General features: G+C 53.8%; 2 protein-coding genes across 3 annotated transcripts in view; both read left to right on the top strand.

The window, feature by feature from the left end:
- Window positions 1–11,602, top strand: part of FAM117A (family with sequence similarity 117 member A) — a 42,712-nt gene extending 31,110 nt beyond the window's left edge. For both annotated transcript variants that reach the window (XM_087854485.1, XM_045813738.2), the window contains exons 3-8: window positions 1,939–2,034; window positions 3,911–4,021; window positions 4,487–4,621; window positions 5,710–5,911; window positions 7,313–7,463; window positions 10,396–11,602. In XM_087854485.1, coding sequence (XP_087710611.1) covers window positions 1,939–2,034; window positions 3,911–4,021; window positions 4,487–4,621; window positions 5,710–5,911; window positions 7,313–7,463; window positions 10,396–10,696 — 996 coding nt within the window. In that variant the 3' untranslated portion in view covers window positions 10,697–11,602. The remainder of the gene's footprint in view (window positions 1–1,938; window positions 2,035–3,910; window positions 4,022–4,486; window positions 4,622–5,709; window positions 5,912–7,312; window positions 7,464–10,395) is intronic.
- Window positions 11,603–13,682: 2,080 nt separating this feature from the next.
- Window positions 13,683–19,894, top strand: SLC35B1 (solute carrier family 35 member B1). Its single transcript, XM_045813771.2, has 9 exons — window positions 13,683–14,101; window positions 14,746–14,849; window positions 15,415–15,545; window positions 15,822–15,852; window positions 16,423–16,580; window positions 17,591–17,717; window positions 18,468–18,574; window positions 18,734–18,887; window positions 19,638–19,894. Exons 1-9 carry the CDS (start codon window positions 13,890–13,892, stop codon window positions 19,688–19,690), a joined length of 1,077 nt encoding a protein of 358 aa, XP_045669727.1. The 5' UTR covers window positions 13,683–13,889; the 3' UTR covers window positions 19,691–19,894.
- The last annotated feature ends 1,514 nt before the right edge of the window (window positions 19,895–21,408 follow it).

The raw sequence follows: 21,408 nt of genomic DNA, 5'->3' as shown, positions 1-21,408 counted from the left end.
CTGAGAGGCATGATCCCAGTTTGGCATGAATTTTCACATCCTTTCTAGACTCCACTGTCAGCCCACATTTCTCCTTCCACCCCCTCATGCGTCTCAGAAAGGAGGAGGCAGTTGAAGGGTCTGGAAGAGATGTTAATAGAGCTGCTGGCAGCCTGGATGGGGCTCCTGTGAGTGCGGTACCTTCCCGGTGGAAGGGAAAAGGGCATCACCACCTTAGCCTTCCGCCATCCCTCCCCTGTGGCCTCTGCCGCCTTCCAGGGACAGCAGGCTTGTGTGGGGCTCAGCTTGGATGAGCAGAGCTGACAATCTGTGGGGTTGGCTTTGGAGCCCCGGGAAGGGAGGCGCCGTTTGTGTGTCTGCTGGGCCGAGGGGGCTCTGGGAGAGGGGGACCCCCTCCTCACTTTGCAGTAGGTGCAGTAGCTTTCCTGAGGCTCTGTCTGCCAGCACCCCAGTCTGGGGAGACGCAGGCCTTTGGAAGTCGACCAGCGATCCGCTTGCTCGCAGGACGCTGTCGCAGCCAGCTGTACCTTGAGGGCTTGGGCTGCGGCCTGAAGGATGTGCTGCCTGCCCTCTTCCTGAAGGAGGGGGAGCTGTGGAGACTAGAGCTCTGGCCCGTCTTCCTCGTGCCGCTGTGAGGGAAGGAGGGTGGGGCAGCCGTCTCACCCTGGCTGGGTCGCATGGCCCAGGAAAGGTCCTGGTCAGCAGCTGGGAGAAGGAAGAGCCAGGGAGACCCAGCCCCCTGTGGCCCCTCCATACAGCTGTCGCACAGGGCAATCTGCCTCCCACCCCCACACCCCGGCTCTTCTTCACAGCTGTTGGGTGGTGAGTGGTTGGGTTTTTATCCCCCCCCATATCCTCCCCCTTTTCTGTTTGCAACAACCTCTCGGGGGAGGTCAGCAGATCTGTTGGAGAAGACGGTTCCCAGGCCCTCATGGTTTGGCAGCTCGTGCAGAGAAGTTAGAGCTGGTTCCCCCAGAGCATTCCCCCTTGGGCCCCTCCCTTGGAATGGAAGTAGGGGTGTTGGTGGTGGGAAGCGATCTAGTCCTCCTCTGCCTCATGCTTAAGCCAATAGCTTCCTCCCTCCGGTTGGGGCCCAAGAAGTGGGTCTACAACTCCCCCTGCCTCAATCTTGGGCCCTTGACCTTCTATGCCGCTGGGGAGCAGGGAGGAGGGGGGATGTGGCCGACTCAGAGGTCTGTTCTCACAAAGGGCAGCACAGGGCCCAGGAGAAGGAGCTGTGGTAAAGCCAGGAAGGGTGAGGGTCAGGGCTGAGTTCAGAATTCTGGCTTCCTCCTTGCTGAGAATGTCCCCTCCCGTGCCTGTTCAGGAGGACCTTGGGGCCCCCAACATTCACTCCATGTGCAGGGAAAAATCATGAAACCAGCCTGAGACACTGCGCTACACGGAAGTCTCCTGCTTCGGTTGAAGATGGAGGACGAGGGACCTCTACTGACATTTTTCCTGTTTTACCAAGTAATGATTGCTTAATGGAGTCCCGTCTAGTCACTTGGTTTTCATTATGCTCCCAGGAGCCCGAACCTGTGCCGGACCCATAAAGGGTCCAAGAATCGAGGATGCTGGTGGTTCCCCGAGCCCGCGTTCTTCTGGAGCTGGTTGGGATAGGGAGGGGCAGTACTTGTCCCTTGGGGAGCATCTGGAATAGCTGGGGCCAATCCATGTGTAAAAGTCACAAGAGAGTGAAGAGCAGGCTGGCCTTATTGCCTCATCAGGGAAGGCTTCCTGGAGGACGTGGACTGGGAGATAGGCGGTGCAGGTGGAGAAGCCTCAAAGAATAAAAGAGGCAGTCAGTGTTGAGGAGGGTGATGACCAGATGACAGAGAAGGCTTCGAAGAGCCACCACCAATGTCCAGGAAGTGGCTGCTTCCCCGGAGCCTGCCCGAGAAGCTGTTCTGTCTCACCGGGTTTCTCTCCCTACAGACCCCCCTGTCCTGGCAAGAGCTGGAAGGAGAGCGGGCCAGCTCCTGTACGCACAAGCGCTCGGCGTCCTGGGGCAGCACAGACCACCGAAAAGAGGTAACTGCCCCCTTTGACTCCCTGGCCATGGTGGCTGCCTCCTGTCCACGCCCAGCGCCGGGGATGCGTCTGCTCCAAAGTGGCCTCCCATCTTCGGTCTCACTTGCCTTTTCCTAATGGGGTGGCTCCTTCAAAGCCACCTCTCAGCGTCCTGGTGGCCCAGCTTAGGAGTCCAGACACCTCTGCCTTCAGGGGCTTTGTCGCTGGCGCCCTCCAGCAGCCAAGCGCAGGGTGGGAGCCACCACTGTTCTCGCTCTGCTTTCAGGTCGTATCCAGATAAGCCATTCCGAAGCTAGAGAAAGACAGGGACTGAGTTTCTGGGAACTGGAAGCCCCCAACCTCACCTCCTACTTAACTATGCATCCAGTCTTATTTTGTTTTTTTTTTAAGATATTATTTATTTGTCAGAGAGAAAGAGCACACATGTGCGCACCCAAGCAGGGGGAGCGCAGGCAGAGGGAGAAGCAGGTTCCCCACTGAGCCGGGAGCCCGATGCAGGACTCGATCCCAGGACCCTGGGATCATGACCTGAGGCGCAGGCACATGCTTAACCGACTGAGAGCCCCCCCAGACATCCCATCCAGCCTTATTTTTAAAAGAAGAGAAAAAGAGTTCTGTGTTCCCACTTTTCACTGCCCCCTCGCCCCGCCCAGGACTCCAGGCATGGAAGTTGAGTAGGGAAAAGCACAGACGGGGATTCCTGGGTCCTAAACCAGCTCCACCTGCCCCACCAGCTGGCAGTCCCTGAGGGCCCACTCCCTTGGAGTCCCTTCGAGCCCCTCTTGTGGCAAGAACAGAGAGAAAATGTGAAGGGAATGCTCTACAAGTTAAAAGCTAGTGGGAAATACAGAGTATGTAAAGTTCCGAACGATCGGAGTAAGCAAGTTATTTACGCTAAGTGTGGAGTCGTGGTGTGAATGGTGCCCGATAGCAGATCTAAAACCACTTCCTTCTTGGCAGTGGTCATAACTCGTGTGGCTACGGGCAGCAGATCTCCTTGATGAATCCTAGTTAATTTGGGCCCATATTTAAATAGATCTGCATCTCCTGAAACTTCGCCAGTTGAGGGCGAGTAGGTGGAGAATTACAAATGTGACAGGGATAATAGTCAAAACCATTGATAATAAGGCGTAATTGTTACAAGATATGGAAGTCAGGACAAAATCTGATATTCCTTCTTGCGCGTCTGCTCCTTGCTCGGTGCAGTCTCCTTTAAAATGAGGGGAAATCCTTCCATCCTTCCTGGTCCCGGGGCCTTTGAGATAGCTGTGAATGTACTTTGAAGAGTGAATTCAAAAACATCATTTCCCATTTCTATTAATAGAGTAGTATTCCACGCCTTTGGAATTTGTGAAAGACAAAAATGGTTTTCGGCATTGCATATTTTGAGCTTTTTGGAAACAGATCCATCTGATTCATTTTTCCAACTGATCCACGGAATACGTGATAAGTCAGGAACACCAAATACCTAGTTAATAAGGTCTCCAGCTTGGGGCGCCTGGGTGGCATAGCGGTTAAGCGTTTGCCTTCGGCTCAGGGCGTGATCCCATGATCGAGCCCCACATCAGGCTCTTCTGCTATGAGCCTGCTTCTTCCTCTCCCACTCCCCCTGCTTGTGTTCCCTCTCTCGCTGGCTGTCTCTATCTCTGTCGAATAAATAAATAAAATCTTAAAAAAAAAATAATAAGGTCTCCAGCTTGCCCGGTGAGCGTATCATCAGTTCTGAACTCACCGAGGTTTCCTGGGAGGTTTTCCATCTTCCTTTTACGCATTTTCATGGGCCTCGGGCAGGAGCCATACTGGGGAGGAGGGACCCCCGGTGCCCTTTAGCTTTGCTTCACCTGTCTCTCCCCCCCTCCCATCTCTGGGCTGCCAGATTTCCAAGTTGAAGCAACAACTGCAGAGGACAAAGCTAAGCCGCAGCGGGAAAGAGAAGGAGCGGGGCTCCCCCCTGCAAGGGGACCATGCAGTGCGGGGAGCACTGAGGGTATGTGTCCCGCCCCCTCCCCGGGCCTGCTCCCCTGGTCGTCGCCTGTGGCACCCCGTGTGGGCAGGTCCTCCCGCCTCCGACAGAGCCTGTCATGCCCCATGCCCCGTGGCCACGTGGCTGCCCGTCCCATGGCCACACGGCTGCCTAGGTGGTTTGGGCTCACTGAGTGAGGCTGGAAGGGCTTCTTGCCCTTGCCGATGGCTCTCCCCCAACCCCCGCCCCCCTACAACTGATGCAGGATGAGCCTGCAGACTCTAAAGGCACATTCTAGACCTCTCTCAAAGCACTAACTTCTGGAGAAAAGCCCACTGCGTGTTCCTATTGCAATCAGTCCCTGTCCCCAGGTCCTCCTTTATTCGCTTGGTTCTGCTGTGTAGACATGCCGTTACCCGCTGGTCAGAACTAGTAACTCTATGGGGCTTAGGGGGGGTTCCGTGATCGCTCCATCTGCCTCCTCCTCAGGCATCCCCTCCCAGCTTCCCCTCAGGGTCACCTGTCCTGCGGCTCAGCCCCTGCCTGCACCGGAGCCTGGAAGGGCTGAACCAAGAGCTGGAGGAGGTGTTTGTGAAGGAACAGGGTGAAGAGGAGCTGCTGCGGGTGAGTGGGGTGCACCCTCGATGCGTGACAGCCAGCGGCTTGCTGAGTTGTGGGTGCGGGCTGGTGGCACTCTGGCTCTCTCGGGGCCCTGGGCTGTGGCCACATCGGCAGCGGGGTATAAACACCAGCCTGCACCAGGAACACAAATCGAGTTCATTTGATTCAAATGGACTTGGCCACCAGGACAGCAGAGCTGGGCGATGGATCCGGGACAGGCTTGTGGTGCTGGGTGGAAAGAGAGGGAGCCGGGCTCGGTGGAGGGGAGACTCCCCAGCCAGGAGGAAGGGCCTCGGCACCGATCTTCTGCCAAAGCACTGGCTCCCTGCTCCCTACGTCCTCATCCCCATCACCATCCCTGTGTCCATCAGCTCTCCCCCATGTCCACCTGGTCACCTGCCTTCATCCTTCATGCCCAGTTGCCCCTCCCCACGCCCCCGCCCCACTCCCAGGCAGAAATATTTGCTACCTTTTCTGCCGTCTCAGGCACATGTTTATGCTGACACAGTACGATCGGAGAATGCCAGTTGGGCAGTATTAATATAATTCGAATGGGCACACTCCTCCGTTTATGAGTTACTTGCTAGTTGATTTTTAATTCATGTATGTGTAGGATTTGATTCCCACCCAGACAGCTGCGCGCAATTCGGTGAGCTGTGGGTACAAGTACCACTGATGGTTAAGAAGCAGGGAGGGGGTATTTCATACGTGATGATGTGCATGCCTGTCCTGCCATGGCTTGCGTGGTTAGTGTCCTGGTGGTTCGCCCCCTGTCGTGCCTCCCAAATGTTCTTCATCTTTGGGTTCCCGGAGAAGGTCCCTGCCCTCGAGGCTTACAGCCTGCTGGTGGCATCACCTTGATGAAACCATACAAATAAACATGTGATTCTAGATTGGGTCGCAAGGGCTAGGGGAGAGAGAGGCGGGGCTCTCCCCTAAATCAGTGACTTGAGAAAGCCACATCCTGGTGTCACCGTGTGTTAGGGATAGAGGCCAGAGCAACAGTGAGGGGAGGAGCTTAAGGGTCCCTGCCGCTCTGCTGGCCTGAAGAGAGGGGCCTGAGAGTCCTTCCCCACCCTCTTCCCCGGCAGATCCTTGATATCCCTGATGGGCACCGCGCCCCGGCTCCCCCCCAGAGTGGCAGCTGTGACCACCCCCTTCTCCTCCTGGAGCCTGGCAACCTTGCCGGCTCTCCCTCTGTGCCCCTGGCATCCCCCCAGCCTTCGGGCCGGGCCAGCCGCGAGGAGCAGCGGGGTGCAGTCGAGGAGCTGGCATCCATCCCCAATGACAAAGGTAAGCTGAGGGGGGCCAGGGCAGCAGGGCCCATCTGAGGTACAGGGAGGCCTCCATGCCCTTTCCCCCTCTAATCAATTTCAAGCCTGAGAGTCCTCCTTACTAACCAACTAGAATATCTTCATGGGTCGTCTTTACTGTATATGCGATACTAGCTGTGGTAATGGTCCTTCGCACAGATTCTGATTTATAATTTATATAAAGTCTCCGCACCTGCACTTCTGTTCTCACTGGGACCCAGGCAAGCAGTGCCTCCCATCCTCCTGTCTTGGCTAAGGCTCAGCATGCTGAGTAGAAAGCCTGGGGGTCTGTCCAGCTGGCCCACTGCACGCATGACCAGCCCCAGGTCTCACGGTGGTTGGGAAAGATAGACAATAAGCGAATGTGGGCTCTTGCCCCAGGGTCACGCTTTATGACCCGGATTGAAACCCACGCTTTCCGACTCCCAAGTCTCTCCTTTGTCCTGTGCCTTGGCTCCTTTATGGGAGGATGAGACCCGAGCCCTTCCTCCTCACGATAACGATCGTCCTGTTCTAGAGCTTTGTGGCCTGCCGCCCCGAACTGGCTTCTCACAGCGCCCTGTGAGGTAGGCTGGTCAAGGGCATGATCTCACAGTACGCAGAGGTAAACAGAGCATAGAGTAATAAGGAATAAATGTGAGATAAATACAGATAAAGTCAATATTTGCAGCCTAGGCAAAGTACATTCGCTGTGTGTGGAAAGGGAGAGGGATTTTATCCCACAAGTGGGGTTGAGTAAAGACTGCTTCTCTGAGTCAGTACAAGAGCTCTTCCTGGAAGAAGGGCTAGCCTTGCAAGACGGTGGAGAGCACGATGCTGTGGTATGTTGGCAACGGGGCAGTGCGGGCTGGGAAGGAAGCAGGGAGACAGAAGTTAGGATTCCTTTGAGTCAGACTTGGAATCCCAGTTGTAGTCTACCTCCTGGGAATACAGAATTGCTATTAGACCTGATTTTTCCATCAATTCAACCATATTTTTTTAAAAAGATTGATCGATTGATTTGAGAGAGAGAGAGCGAGCGCACAGGGGCAGAGAAAGAGGGAGAGAGAGAATCCCAAGCAGCCTTCCCGCTCAGCAGGGAGCCCAACGTGGGGCTCAGTCTCACAACCCTGAGATCATGACCTGAGCTGAAATCACTGCGCCACCCAGGCGCCCCTCAGCTGTATTTTTTTATCCTGTATAATGAGGTATAGATTTTTGTAAGCCGCCTCAAAGCTATTTTAAGGTAAAGCATGGACAAACAACCTGGATTAGCATCAGCACCGCCAGCCCACTCACCACGTGTCCCAGTCTCGCCCCTTTATACTGAAGCCTGAGCTCGGGAAAGCGGGGAGCCTCCTTTCCTTCAGCTCCACGGGCCTCAGCCTCGCTCTGTTTGCAGCCTCCTCTCCGGGCCGCCCAGCCTGCCTTGAAGACAGCAGCCCATCTCCGGTCCTTGCCTTTGCCGCCTCCCCTCGGCCCAATCACAGCTATGTCTTCAAACGGGAGCCCCCGGAAGGCTGCGAGAGAGTGCGTGTGTTCGAAGAGGCCGTGTGAGTACCTCCCGTGGACCGTGGACCGTGGACGGGGCGGGACCGGGGATGGGGGTGAGCCCTGCGCTGTCCTCTCTGACAGGCCCGTCTTCTCTCTCGGCCTGGGGGCCGTTGTCAACTTCAGATGATCGGAATCGCAACTTTTTCCACGATCAAACTTGTTGACATTACCTACTCGGAGCCCTTCAATCTTTGCTTATCATGATCTCTATGGAAACGTGCTCTGCCCACATGCCAGCCACAGGTGCTGCAGGAGCTGGAAAGGAAAGAGATCTGAAACCCGAACCCTTTGTTTTTTCTATTTTTTTCCATCCCTGGGGAAGGTGTGAGTTTGCTAGACGGTATCGGAGAGAGAGAGAACATATTAGTAGTTCTCTTCAGGCAGAGATGGGAAGTGTCTTGTCCCCAGTGGAGTGGCGGGGGGACCCGAACAGCTTCCTCACTGCTTCTGAGTCAAGTCTTCACCCTGTTGCTGTAGGTGGTTCAAGTGTCATAAACTCCCAGACAGAAATTTCCAACTAACATAACATAATGAAAAATTATTAAAAAAAAAAAAAAAGAAATTTCCAGTCCTTACAAGGAAGGACTATGGAATATTCCCAAACCAGGTGGGACAGTTCAGAAGCCGTTCTGATGTTGTTTGACCTCTTTACCACAGTTCCCTCCCCCGAGCAGAGAGGATCGAGGGCCGAACCTTTCCAAATGCCCACCCGGTCCCCCATAGCAGGCATCCGAAGAGCTCATCCCCACCCCCCCATCCCCAGCTTCATAGCGGGGCAGATTCTCAGCCAGGAAGATTTGGTCCTGGTGTGTGAGCTGAGATGTAGCTAGGACAGGGTTTGAGCCTTGAGAGCTGCATTCGTGTCACAGGTCAGGGAGAGGACAGTCTGTGGTAGCGACAGAGGGTACAGCTGGAGGGCAGAGTGGGGTGAGGGAGAAAGCCATGGCCCCCGCGGTTTTTGTCCCCAGCTTCGCTGTTGCCTGGTAGCTCTCCAGGAACGCTGGGCCCGCAGGGGTGGTGTGGAGGAAAAAGACCAGACCTTGCAGCTTAAGCGGACCGGGCTCTTGTGACTTTCCTCCGTCCACGTTATGCTTGAGTAGCCGCAGCCTGGATTGCTCATGGAGATGAGGCTCGTCCCCGTCCTGATTCTTCCACAGACTCATGAAGCCAGCAGGGGTCTTCAAGCCATCTCCTCCGGCTTCCAGCCCCGGCGGTAATCCTTGAAGAGAGATGGTGACTCTTGGGGCCCTGGGTGGCTCAGTCAGTTAAGCATCCGACTCTTGATTTCGGCTCAGGTCATGATCTCAAAAAAAAAGAGGTGGTGACCTACAGATTGCTTTCCATAGAAAGGCCCTGAGAGAGCAATTCTCAGCTCATTGGGGCCTCCTTCCTTGTATCAACTTGCCCATTGGGAAGTTCTTGTGTTTAGCAATTCTTCTGTCACATTTTCCCCTTTCCTAGCTGCTAAGCCTATAAGCTGGCCTGGATTTCCCAGGAGGGGAATCAAGCCATTTAGGGTCATGCCGTTTGCCCTCATGTCCTTCGAGTGGGGCTTGGTCTCCTGGGTCACCTTCCCCACGTGGGCGAGCACACACTGAGAGCATTCCCCTCTCCTGCCCCCTCCTCACCGTCCATAAGGTGGGATTCTTGTAAAACCCTCCTTGTTCAGAGACCTTGCCGCTGTGGACTCCGCTGGGACCCCAGACCTTCCCAGATACACCCAGCACATGGGTCTTCCCCTCTTTCTTCCACCTCTTGCTCTGGGCTCAGCCCTGCCCTCCTCCTGTCTCGCTCTTCTTCCTGGGTTTGGAATTATTAGAATTCTACAGTTAGAATAGTCATCAGTTTACCACGCTATACGCCAAGTGCAGTTTTCTGTCTCCATATCCTATGTAAAGAGGAAGGCAGTCGAGGGACCTGCTGGGAGCAGAGCCTCACCATCGCACCACACATTTGCCTTCTCCCCAGGAGCCCTGGCAACCAGTGGTTTCTTAGCTGCCTCCCCCTCAGACCGTGGCCAGGCACTCCTCTCCTTTATCATAAGGATTCCTTACTCTAGAGCTCCCTGACCTCACTCCTTTTATCCTTCCATTTCTTCCATATGATCAGAAGGGTGGGGATGGTTCTTTCCACATTAAAGGTGAGGCGGATGGGTCAAGATCACATGGTGAGTTAGAGCCCAGACCTCCTGTTAAGGTCGGCTTGCCTTCTCGCCGTGGTTGTTACCCTTGCCTCTCAGCAAGGGCTTTGAAAAATCACACCCTTCAAACTTGTTCAAGAATGAGACTCTTTAGGTCAGTAGATTTCAGTGGGGGACATCCTCCCCGCCTGCACCCCAGGGGACATTTGGCAATGTCAGGAAACATTTTTTGGTTGGCACAACTTAAGGGGGTACAGGTGCTCCTGGCATCTAGTGGGTAGGGGCCAGGGATGCTCTTTAGTATCGTACAATGCACAGGACAGCTCCCCACAACCGAGAATTATCCATCTCAAAAATGTCAATAGTGCTGATGCTGAGAAACCCTGCTTTAGGCTACATGAAGTCTTGGGCAAGTGGTCTGTCCTCGGAACACTGTTTACTGCTGAAATCTCTTAAATGAAAATATCCGTTGGTCTCCTCTTCTAAAGTCACCTCGTCAGGAAGTTCTCCTTCCTGTCTAGCTTCAATCCCTCCTGTTTCTAGCTGGAGTAGATTTTCTGTTGGTTAGCCATAGTCCCAGTGAATGGATTGCTGAGGGCCTGGAGACTGGCTGTTACCCAGCAGCCTGTAGTGTTTCAGTTGAGTTACTGTCCTATTTGAAGAGACCCAGCTCCCCTGCTCCCCCGATGCCATGACATCTCCGATCCCTTCTCACTGGCTGTTTTTCTCCGTGTGTGTGTGTGTGTGTGTGTGTGTGTGTGTGTGTGTGTGTTTCTCTCTCCCTTCTCCAGGTCCCCAGGCCCTGACCTGGCCTTCCTGACTTCCTGTCCTGACAAGAACAAAGTCCATTTCAACCCGACCGGCTCGGCCTTCTGCCCCGTCAGCTTGATGAAGCCCCTCTTCCCCAGCATGGGCTTCATTTTCCGTAACTGCCCCTCAAGCCCGGGGTCCCCCCTTCCCCCCGCCAGCCCCAGGCCACCACCTCGGAAGGATCCGGAGGCCTCCAAAGCCGCCTCGCTGCCGTTCGAGCCATGGCAGCGCACCCCGCCATCAGAAGAGCCTGTGCTTTTCCAGAGTTCCCTGGTGGTCTGAGGGCCCCAACCCCACCACTTCACCATGGAGACCAGCGCCTTGGCGGCAGGCCCCCCCTAGCCCCCCTGAGGTGGGGGTGAAGGGGCCCTTCCCTCTTGGCCTTCGAGCACTTTCATTTATTGTGTCAAAGCCCCGGGGAGGTCCCAACGTGAGGGGACCTGCCTTCTCCACTAGCAGCTGGGCAGCTCACAAGTCACACCTGTGTTCTTGCCACCTCTCTCACTTGGTGGAAAACTCACCCGAAGGTCTTGGGTCCCCCACCCCTGGGTGTGAGTCCAAAGGACTGTCTGTGGGGCCCTTGACCTTGTCATGGAGCAAGCTGGCCATGATGGAAGGAGAGGGTCCACCACGGATTTCCTTCCCTCTCCTCCACAGACGTGGAAGAGGAGACCTGAAGATAGATCGCCCACCCTCTCAGCCCCCATCCCCATGCCTCCCTCTCATTGGAGGAGTTGACCAAAGCAGCCCTAAAGGGCCATAACACTTGACCAATCCAGCTGCTGGCAGAGGGGGGAGCCAAGCGTTTTCCCAAGTGGCATTTTCATCTCGCTTTCACCCTAAGATTGTCTGAAGCAGCAGCCCAGCTTGCCCAGCCCCAGGTGGGTGGTGGGGGAGAGGGGGACGGCTGGCATTCCTCCAGGTGGCAAGTGGCGACTCGACACCCTCCACCTGCCCCAGGACTGGGTTGGATTAGAAAAATGCCTATTTTTCTTGTATCGATGTAGAAACTCTATTTTCTCCCAAAGACACTATTTTTGCAGCTGTTTGAAGTTTGTATATTTTCCGTACTGCAGAGCTTACACAAAATGGAAGAATGGTAATGTTCAAGTTTTCTTATCCTGTGTTTAGAAGTTGTTTTTTGCAGATCTTGGTGTTAATAGACCAAATAAATAAGTATTCCCAGCAGCCTGAGGTTCTGTTAAACATTTTTGGGGGGGAAGGGCGTAGGAGATTGAGTGTGTTATACCCATCATCCTTGTCTTCAGGAGGGGCCTTTACTTAACACGCGAGGACATGGATGTGGGTGGTACATGGGAGCACAGAGTCCCTGTCTTCAGGTCCCCAGGCTTGGATTCTTTAGATGGACACCAAGCAGTAGGTCCACAGAAAGCCTGTCCAGAATGAAGGGCGTGGTGGAGGTGGGGTGAAAGAGTCAGTGGGGGAAGTCATTAATTCTTGGATGAGTCTGGAAAAGCTCCCTAAGGGCGAGTGGGCTTCAGAGAGGAAGTGAGGGTGACCCAAGTTTGACGCTCCGGGTGCCCCTTGCACCGGCAAGGGGACAGGACCAGGGAATGGTCATCGGGTTGACTCTCTCGGCACAGTTTTAGGGAAGCGTTAGCTCTTTTGGAGTATTCTTTCCATCTCGTGAGTACCCACAACACAGAGGGGTTTGCGGCCTCTCAGCTTCATAGTGCTGCACCTGTAAGAGCTTAGAGGCTTTGGGGAGAATGGGAATAATATCCCGACATTCTCCTGGTGCTTTACGACCTACAAACATTTTCACGACCTATTATCCCCACTGTGTGGGTGAGAAGTTGACGACCCCAAGGGCAGTCATAATAACTACAATTTTATCTATGTCAGAAGACCTCAAGACAAACTCCTAAGGCAGGCCATCCCAACTACCATTCACTGGCTCGGTAAGCATCAGATACCCTGACATAAAATGTTACCAAAATATCACAACAACCCAGTGAGAGAAATGTGATAAATCCCACTGTACTGATGAGAAGACAGAAAGATTGTTTAACTTTACCCCCAAGACACAGATAGGAAGTGGGGGAGCTAAGACGGGGAAGCAGATCACTTGAATCTAGGGCCCATGCTTCTAACCACAGTGCGCTCCCGCTTGTTACTATTTTCCCATTAATTTCAGATGAGGAAACTTGACTCAGAGGTCAAGAGATTTGTTTGAAGTCCCAGCTGGTGAAGCGGCAGAGCTGGGACAGGAACCCAGGTCTCTCACCCCAGCTACTGTTCGGTGCCCAGGAATCACAGGCTGATTCAGCGGAATAAGCCACTGGGCGAGAGAGCAAATGTGGGGGCCCCATCCCCACTGATGTAAAGGACACAGGGGTTTGAGGACAGACCCTGTCTTCTATTCCTTACCCCTCCCCCTGAAAGATGTTTGGCCTACCCCCAAAGCCTTAGTGAGTCAGGCCCGGAGTGATGGGTGTGGTGCTGCCCTGAGTTTCCTTCCTTTGCCTGAGGCTGTGCCAAAGAAGTGGGCTGTCAGAAGCAGAGAAGGAGCCTCTACCCAGATAGCGGCCCAGAGTCCATTGACTAAGTGGGGCTTGGGGGTTGTAGTGGAAAGTCCTGGGGTCTCGCTGTAGCTCTTGGTGCCAGCAGGTGGAGGCCCGACACTTGGATGAGGAAGGGGTCCATAAAGGAGGTCATGAATGGGAAAGAACCTGGAGGGCAGCAGGAGGGTTTGTTCCATGGTCGGTGAGGTGTAAGACCCCGGAGAAAATCCACTTCAGTAAGCTTCCATTTCCATCTCCAGGACGTAAGGAAGTAAGATCAGAGTTGGGAAAGTGTAATGACTAATAATACCTTAAACTTGCAGAGCACACTTTACAGTTTATAAAACACTTTCACAAACCTCAAACCTGGGAAAACTGTCGCTCGGAATGTAGGCGACACGCACAGGTTACTCCTTTGGAAGCTTAGAAGGAGGACAGCTCTCAAACCCGGGCCCCGAACGCTCTTCTTGCAGAAGTTGAGGCGCTGACGCGGGGCAGCAGCTAGGGGGCGCTGAGGTTCCACTGAGACTTCCTGGCGTTAGGACCCAGCGGAAGCCTGACCGCAGACTGGGGAAGAGACTGGGATTAGCCCGGCCATCCGCACCTCCTTCCAGCTCACCTGTCGGTCTTCGCACAGCGCAGCCAATTGGTGACCTCCACATCCTCATACGTCATCACTCCCCGCCCGCGGAGCTCCTAGGCCACCCCGTCGAGAGCCGGGTCGCAGTTGTCCTTGGAGTTGCCTGATCGGAAGAGCTCGAGGGCACGGCATTAATGTCGGGGCGGGTGGCTCCCTCGGCCATCAGGGACGAAGCCAAGGTCCCAAGGCGGGTCTTCTTTCCTTTGGAACGGTTTCTGGGTCCCGAAGCGTTTCCCTCTAGGAGGCCCTGAGCTGGCAGCCCTGGCGGTGGCTGCTGGGGCCTACTAAGCGGCGGTCGCATGCAGCTCCTATGAGGCCCCTGTCGCCGGCCGGCGATGTCCGGCTGGAGTTGTCGCCGCCGCCGCCGCTGCCGCTGCCGGCCGTGAGCGGGTCTCCGGTTGGGTCGTCCGGGCGTCTCATGGCCGCTAGCAGCTCCCTGGTGCCCGACCGGCTGCGCCTGCCGCTCTGCTTCCTCGGCGTGTTTGTCTGCTATTTCTACTATGGGATCCTGCAGGAAAAGATGTGAGCGGATCCTCGGGGCCGGAGCGCACACCTGCCCCTCTCTCTCGCCCCTGTGGCCCGGTTCGCGGGCCTCCCGCCCCTGGCCCGGGTGTTCCCTCTTGCCCGCCTTCCCAGCATCCCGACACTTTTGCGGCCGCGGCTGAGCCTGCTCAGATTTCCTAAACGCAAAAGTTGGTCTCCGGATTCTCGGGACCTGGTTATTTTTCTTCCCTTGTTTTCCTCCTTGTTGGTTCTAAGGGCTTGGGTTTTACAGGCTGAGAATTGTAGCCCCCACACAGGTTTCCTTGCCTGTGCCAGCTCCTCTTTGTTACTTCCAGATGTTTGCAGGCAGCTGGTTCTTCTGCCCTCGGCCTTGCTTCTGTAGCCCAAATCCCTTCATCTGCTGCTTGGGGTACCTCGTTTCACCATCTTAATTTTCCATGTTTCCTCTAGCTCCGTCCTTTACGGATATTCTTTCCCCAGGCTACGGGATCAGCAGGCTGGGATGTCTAGCTTCTAGAGCCAATTAAATCCTTACCAAACTGCCCTTACATCCAGAGAAGCAAGATCATTCTGAAGCTTTCAGTGACTCTAGACATACTAGGTGACACTGAGCGAAATACACTAATTCTTCTCCTTTTTCCTCCTCATCATTTCATTCTTAGAACAAGAGGAAAGTATGGGGAGGGAGCCAAGCAGGAGACGTTCACTTTTGCCTTAACTTTGGTCTTCATTCAATGTGTGATCAATGCTGTGTTTGCCAAGATCTGTGAGTACCTATCTAGTAATCTGTTGTGTGCCCCCTCCCTATCCACCTTTAAGGTTTAACTCTCAACGCTCGCACTCTCTTTAGTGCTTTCAAAGCCTCTCTGTTCAGTCTGCAGAACTAATGGCTTTGGAATGGGGTGAAACCCTATTTCCTTAAATTAGACCAACTTCTGAGTCAGAACTGTGCAGAGGATGGGTCTTCTGTGTGCCGGATCCCCACCGAGAATACTTAATTTTTTTTTCTGTCTTCCCTTTGATTTTCCTTTATGTGTCCGCTTCAAACGTTTTGAGCTGCTCTCTCTGTTCCCTGGGGGCTCCAGCAGAGCTAACTAGTCCCTTGAACTGAATGAGCCCCCATTCCTGCTCTGCATGTGGTCTTGTGTTAGGTGTAGGTGAGATTGGAGTGTTGAATAATTTGCAGAGATTTCCCAGTCTAAGAGGACAGAAATATCTTGTGTTTCTCGTCTTATTTGACACATTCCTTTCATATGGCTTCAACTGTGGCTCAGTGGCCCATCCTGCCCATCCCAGCAGGTTTCTCTTATACGTTTTTTGTCTCTTCCCAGTGATCCAGTTTTTTGACACCGCCAGGGTGGACCGTACTCGGAGCTGGCTCTATGCCGCCTGTTCTGTCTCCTATCTGGGTGCCATGGTCTCCAGCAACTCGGCACTACAGTTTGTCAACTATCCGACTCAGGTGAAATCTCAGGGTGTGATGAGGGTTGGTTCAGAAGTTGTTTGAAAAGAACTAAGAATTCGTCGCTCAGGTCTGTGACTTAAATAAAAAGAGAATGTGTTGGAGAAATTCAGAGAGCAAAGAGCCGTAGACCTGCGGGCTAGTGGTGGTGGGTTGGCCGTGATAGGCTGCGGTGTCTGGTGCAGGCCTCATAGTTTACTCATCTGAACACAGCACCTAGCACAGTGCCTGGCACATCCCAGAGGCTCAGGTACTGTTTGCTGAATTTCCTTTCAGGTCCTTGGTAAATCCTGCAAGCCAATCCCAGGTAAGCGGAAGCAGATGGTCTCTCTCTACCATCCTCACTCTTCCTGTAGTAGGCTCTCTCCTCTGCTGGAGCTGTGTGTCCCTCCCAGGTTGTCATCCCATCACAGCTATCTCCAGAGCTGGCTCTCCATCTCTTCCCCCTGCCATCTGGCCTCTGTATCACTTCCACTGGTGTTGGGTGTGCATGGGCCGGAAGCTAGAGGCTGACCTAGTCTGCTTCACGTGCCAGTCATTCTGGTGTCCTGTGTGCTTACGTTGTCATTAGACACCCTGAGTCCCATTTTGATCGTCAGTTTCTTTTTCTCAACCTGTCACTCATCCGCTGTCCCCACCCTTTCCCTGTTCCTTCTTGGATCTTTCACCTTTGTTCTGTGCCTTGTCCCTGCCTTCTACCCTTTGTTCCCCCCATTGCTCAATCTCCTCTACCCAGGTGCCAACTTGCGCCTTCCTCTTAGCTTCTGTAGACCTTCCTTCTCAGATATTGTTTTCTCCCAGGAGTCTCCTAAGAGGACAGTGTTGGGTTCATCAATGCCTGTGGGTACCCAAGTTTTCCACTGTTTCTTCCCTGTAGTCATGCTCCTTGGAGTTACCCTCTTGAAGAAGAAGTACCCAATGGCCAAGTACCTGTGTGTGTTGCTAATTGTGGCTGGAGTGGCCCTTTTCATGTACAAACCCAAGAAAGTAGTTGGGATGGAAGAACACACAGTTGGCTACGGAGAGCTGCTTCTGGTATGTGATCCTGGTGGGAAAGGCAGCCTTTTCCAGTAATCACAACCAAGGAGCATCCCACCCGGCTATGCGAAAGGCCGGTTATGTGTCGAGAGAGAGATTGCGATGCTCCTTGCCCCCCATTTCTGGTCTTTGTCTCTTGCTGCGTGGCCCCTGGCTCTGCTAAGGCCATAGTGGGAAGCCTGAAATGTTGAACAATGGCTCAGCTCTCCTGGGGAAGGGGTGACTCTGAGGCCTGCGTTTAAATGCTGGTGTGAGGCCAGAGAGGCCTGAGAGCAAAGAGTGAAGGAATAGCATGGCTCTCACTGTGGCTTTCTGAGAAACCCGGAAGCCAGAATTTAAAATTAATACTATGCTAGCTCTTGCTTACTGTGTATTAGGCGTTGTTCCCAGTGGTTTTCCAATAAGTTGGTTAATTTTTACAACAATAACCTTATAACGTATATAGTATTATCTCCATTTTCCATATGAAGACACTGAGACACAGAGAGGTTAAGTCACTTGCCGTGGTCACGCGGCTGTTAAGTGACAGAGGTAACGGCCGTTAAGTGACAGAGGTAGCGGCTGAGTTTGCCCAGGCTTCTGATCCGGGCAGTGTGACCAGAGACTCGAGTCAGGAGCACTACTCCAGTTCAGGAGCCTAACAGGCCGGTACCGGATATCCTTTCTCTACGATAATGGGAAAATCTCTGGCTCAGGCAGCGTGTTCCAGGCCCCTGCACACAAGGCTTCATGGCACTGCCTTGGAAAGTGCTCGGCTTCCCATCCCACTCTGGTTACATTACTGTGGCTCAGATAGCCTAGCGTTCTAGTGCCTGGGCGGGGCAGGAGGCAGCGAGCTTGATCTCTCCTGACTCTCCGCCCAGGACCGAATGGTAGCATTTTGTTCTGAGGACTCTATCTTAAGACGGCGGCTTTGTGAGGAGTCTCAGAAAAGTGAGAGTCCTGTGTCCTGGGTTAGGGAGGGGCCCTGGTGGCCTTCTCACTGCAGAGTGCACCCTCTTTTCCAGTTACTGTCTCTGACGCTGGATGGACTGACGGGCGTTTCCCAGGACCACATGCGGGCTCACTACCAAACAGGCTCCAACCACATGATGTTGAATATCAACCTTTGGTCGACGTCGCTGCTGGGAGCTGGTAAGGAGGCTGCTGCCGTTCTTCCCATGTATCGCCAGAGGGCAGACTGCCTTCCCCCCACTGATCCCTAGCACAGATGCCATTGCTAACTTTGCCCAGGCCAAAGGCCTGTCTCGGCTCTAAGATGCCCTTCTGTCCAAGCCTTACTGGAAAAACTTTCCCCAGCAGGCTCTGCTTGCTCCTCATGACTGGCAGATCATAGGTAGACCTGTGCCAGTTTCCGTGCGAGGACACGTAGTCGTAGGTCACAGGGATGCCTTGGGAACTTGCCTTCTTCTGAGAGATGAGCTTTGGTATTTGGTGTATACTGAATGTAGTTCGGATATGAACACATTTGCTTTTAAATCCGTGCTTCCTAACCTTTTTTCAGATCTGGGCGCATGTGGGAAGTATGTTTCTGTACAGCACAGTGGGGTTAACAGAGGAGGCTGCTGATGGCTGGAGGTGGCCAGGGCTGGGGGCTGCCTTGAGCTGGGGAATGTGTGGGTCAGTGTCTCCCCAACAGCTGAGGATCTCTGCTGCCAGTGACTTTGGCAGAAGTAGCTAATCGACTCCCGGGCCTCTCTTGGAAGAGTCTTTCGTTAGTTTCTCTAATCAGAAAACTAGGAGCAGGGTGCCTGACGGGACAGCGTGAACTCAGTCCCTGCATTTTCCCATAGCCCGTGGAGTACTTTGCCGGGCTGCGTACAGACACACGCGCCGACACGGGCGCACAAGGTGTGCCGTTCCTCCTTTGCCATTTCTCCGCAGGAATCCTGTTCACTGGGGAGCTCTGGGAGTTCTTGAGCTTTGCCGAAAGGTACCCCGCCATCATCTATAACATCCTTCTCTTTGGCCTGACCAGTGCCCTGGGGCAGGTGAGTGCCTCGAGACCGGGTAGCTTGACTTCCCCCAAGAGGACTGACCTGGCTGGGAGAAGAGGGCAGCAAGACTAGCCCTGATGTCCTGTCACAGACTTTCGACCTCGGGGCACAGCCCCAAGAGCCAGCCTGACCCCACTTTCTCGGTCTCTCTAGAGCTTTATCTTCATGACGGTTGTGTATTTTGGCCCCCTGACCTGCTCCATCATCACCACAACTCGAAAGTTCTTCACCATTTTGGCCTCTGTGATCCTCTTCGCCAACCCTATCAGCCCCCTGCAGTGGGTGGGCACTGTACTTGTGTTCTTGGGTAAGTTCCCTGCAGAGCACACGTCTCTGGGCACGGGGAGCAATAGTCACAGAGCTTGCTTTTTTCTTTTAATCAACTAATTTTTTTTTTAGAGAGAGAGAGAGGGAGTGGGGAGGAGCAGAGGGAGAAAGAATCCCAAGCAGCCTCCCCACTCAGCATGGAGCCCAACTCAGGGTTCGATCTCAGGAGCCTGAGATCATGACCTGAGCCGAAATCGAGAGTCGGATGCTTAACCGACCGAGCCACCCAGGTGCCCCGTGACAGAGCTTTAGATTTTTTTTCCCCTGAAATATGTATTTATGGAAGTGATTTAGTTATTTTAGAGGAGATGTATTTAAAAAAGGAAAGGAAGCATTGCCTCTAATCCACGCTTCCCAGTGAGCATTTCATTTTAGTGATTTCCCTTCAGTGACTTGGGTTTCCTCAGACACCGAACTGGATAGAATTGTTATACTGATGCCCTGCCGATTTGTGCTGCTGCGCAGGAGCTGAGAGAACTAGCTAAGAGGTTTTGACATTGTTTTCTTTCAGTTCTACTGTATTTTATTATATATATGTAATTACCTGTAGCTTGGTGATTTTTCTCATTTGATGTCATACTTGTTCTCTGAGGGAATTCTACAAAACCAGTGTTTGGAGTTAGTTTTATTTAAAGCCCGAATTTTGGAGAACCAAGGCTGACCCCCCCCCCCTCAAAATCATTGGTAGGTTTCATTTCTCCTCATAAAGCCACCTTCTCCCTTTTCATAGGTCTCGGTCTCGATGCCAAGTTTGGGAAAGGAGCCAAGAAGACATCCCACTAGGAAGAGAGAGACTACCTCCACTTCGAGAATATTTAAGTTATTATCTCACATACGGACATCTCTTGGGCAAATGGACACAGTAGGGACAGAAGACTGGGTTCCAGTCTGTTCTTAGTTTTTGTGGGGTTTTTTGTTTTGTTTTGTTTTTTAAGAAAAGGAAGCAAAATCACATATTCTAAAAAAAGCCCTTGGATTTTAACAAGACAGAGTTGGCAGTTTCTGTTTTGGATGACCTGGAGCACAGTTCACGCACAGAGAGAAGGAGAGGAAGAGGCAAAGCGTCGTGCCCTTTGCCCAAGCTCCCTGTCTGGTGTAGGCAACCCGGCTGGGCGGCTCATTCCCCCAAGAGCCCAAGCACTGTAGGGAGGAGCTTGAATGGATTTGCAGTCGGGCTCTGGGCCTCTGTTCCCACAGGTGAGGGTCTGAATCTGCCGGGACAGGTGGCTGGCTGTGCGAGCCAGAGAATGTCAATGTCACGTTATCTTTCAAACTCTGGTGGGCAAATATTTCCTTAAAAACTCCAGATCTAGTCTTCCCTCAGGAAACCTCCCTTGAGGTTGGGGGGGAGATGAGCCTAGAGCCTCAGAGTCTGCTGTGTTTTCACACTTCCCCACGGCCTCCTCTTCAGCCAGAGCTCAAGCAAGCCCAGAGTGGAGACCCAGTGTGTGTATCACGAACAGCTTGGGAAGGTCGATTCCCTCCCTCCGTCTCCGAGTCTGTTCTCGGTCCACCTGGTCCCCTCCTGGGGAGGCTGGATTAATCCTATTCCCCTGTTCCCTTCGGCTGCTAAAGCATTGCAGTCCTGTGCCATCGTGGCCGTGCCAAGGTGTCCCCATGCCAACTTCTGCCTGTTGAAAGGGATGCTGGCGGAAGGCACGGTGGCTGGGTGCTGGCACAGAGCCTCTGTCAAGTTTCCTGGGTGGCAGTGGGGGGAGGAGGCGGAGCATGGAGCAGAGCCACCTGCCCACGGCCGCCTTCAGAGCTGGAAATCGCAATCCTCCACGGACCGAACTTTACACATGAAAGTGCATTTCCACCAGCTGCAACTTTCACTCCATCTGTTCAGCAGCCCCAGCCCCTTGGCTCTCCAGCTGGGAGCCCAGCCTCCTTCCTGAGCCGCTGCCTCGCCACCCCTCCCCAGCCTTTCAAGCCAGCCTCGCTTGCGCTCGCGTCGCTCTCTAGGGGCCCCGGTGCCGCTGCAGCCCTGCCCCCAAAGGCCCCCTCTCGTTTTCAGCTCCTCCTCGAGAGGAGGTTTTAAGTACAGCTGGCTGAACTTCCTTCCTTCTTCACCCCTTTCCCCTCTGTTTTTTTTCATCCCAAAGTTCGCATCAATTAGCCCCTTCCCTTCTGGATTGATAGTTCTTCCAAACCGTCTTCTGTGGATTGGATAGGTGGTTAGAGCGTGTGACCAGTGCTAGGGACCCACAGGCCTGTTCTCCCGACCATCGGACCAGTCCCCTCTACCTCCAGCCCCTGCCCTTCCCAACGAGCTGTCTCGCAGATGCCTAATGCTGGGCACCAGGAGCGAGACGGAATCTTCAACAGCCCGGCGTGGCTCCCGCCTGCCACTAGCGCAAGTCTGTCTACCTACGGGGTGCCAAGAACCCGCTGCCGGCGTATCTATTTAGCCCCCCGTCTGCCCGTCTAATCCATCACCTCTGTGTGCCACGGGCCGTGAACTTGCTGGGAGTTCAAAGCCGAGTAGGACCAGTGGTACT

This window comes from Ursus americanus, chromosome 23 (assembly GCF_024610735.1).
Source record: "Ursus americanus isolate L20-20 chromosome 23, mUrsAme1.1.p, whole genome shotgun sequence".
In the NCBI taxonomy this organism is placed as follows: Eukaryota; Metazoa; Chordata; class Mammalia; order Carnivora; family Ursidae; genus Ursus; species Ursus americanus.
The sequence above is the reverse complement of the archived record's forward strand: the minus strand, read 5'-3'. Positions and strand labels throughout refer to the sequence as shown.

Bases quoted from the DNA above. Each gene is read 5' to 3' on its own strand.
- SLC35B1 (XM_045813771.2), top strand. From the start codon at position 13,890: ATGAGGCCCCTGTCGCCGGCCGGCGATGTCCGGCTGGAGTTGTCGCCG. The intron at 15,853-16,422 runs GTAAGCGGAAGC...TCTTCCCTGTAG, and splicing joins ATCCTGCAAGCCAATCCCAG to TCATGCTCCTTGGAGTTACC. The intron at 17,718-18,467 runs GTAAGGAGGCTG...ATTTCTCCGCAG, and splicing joins GACGTCGCTGCTGGGAGCTG to GAATCCTGTTCACTGGGGAG.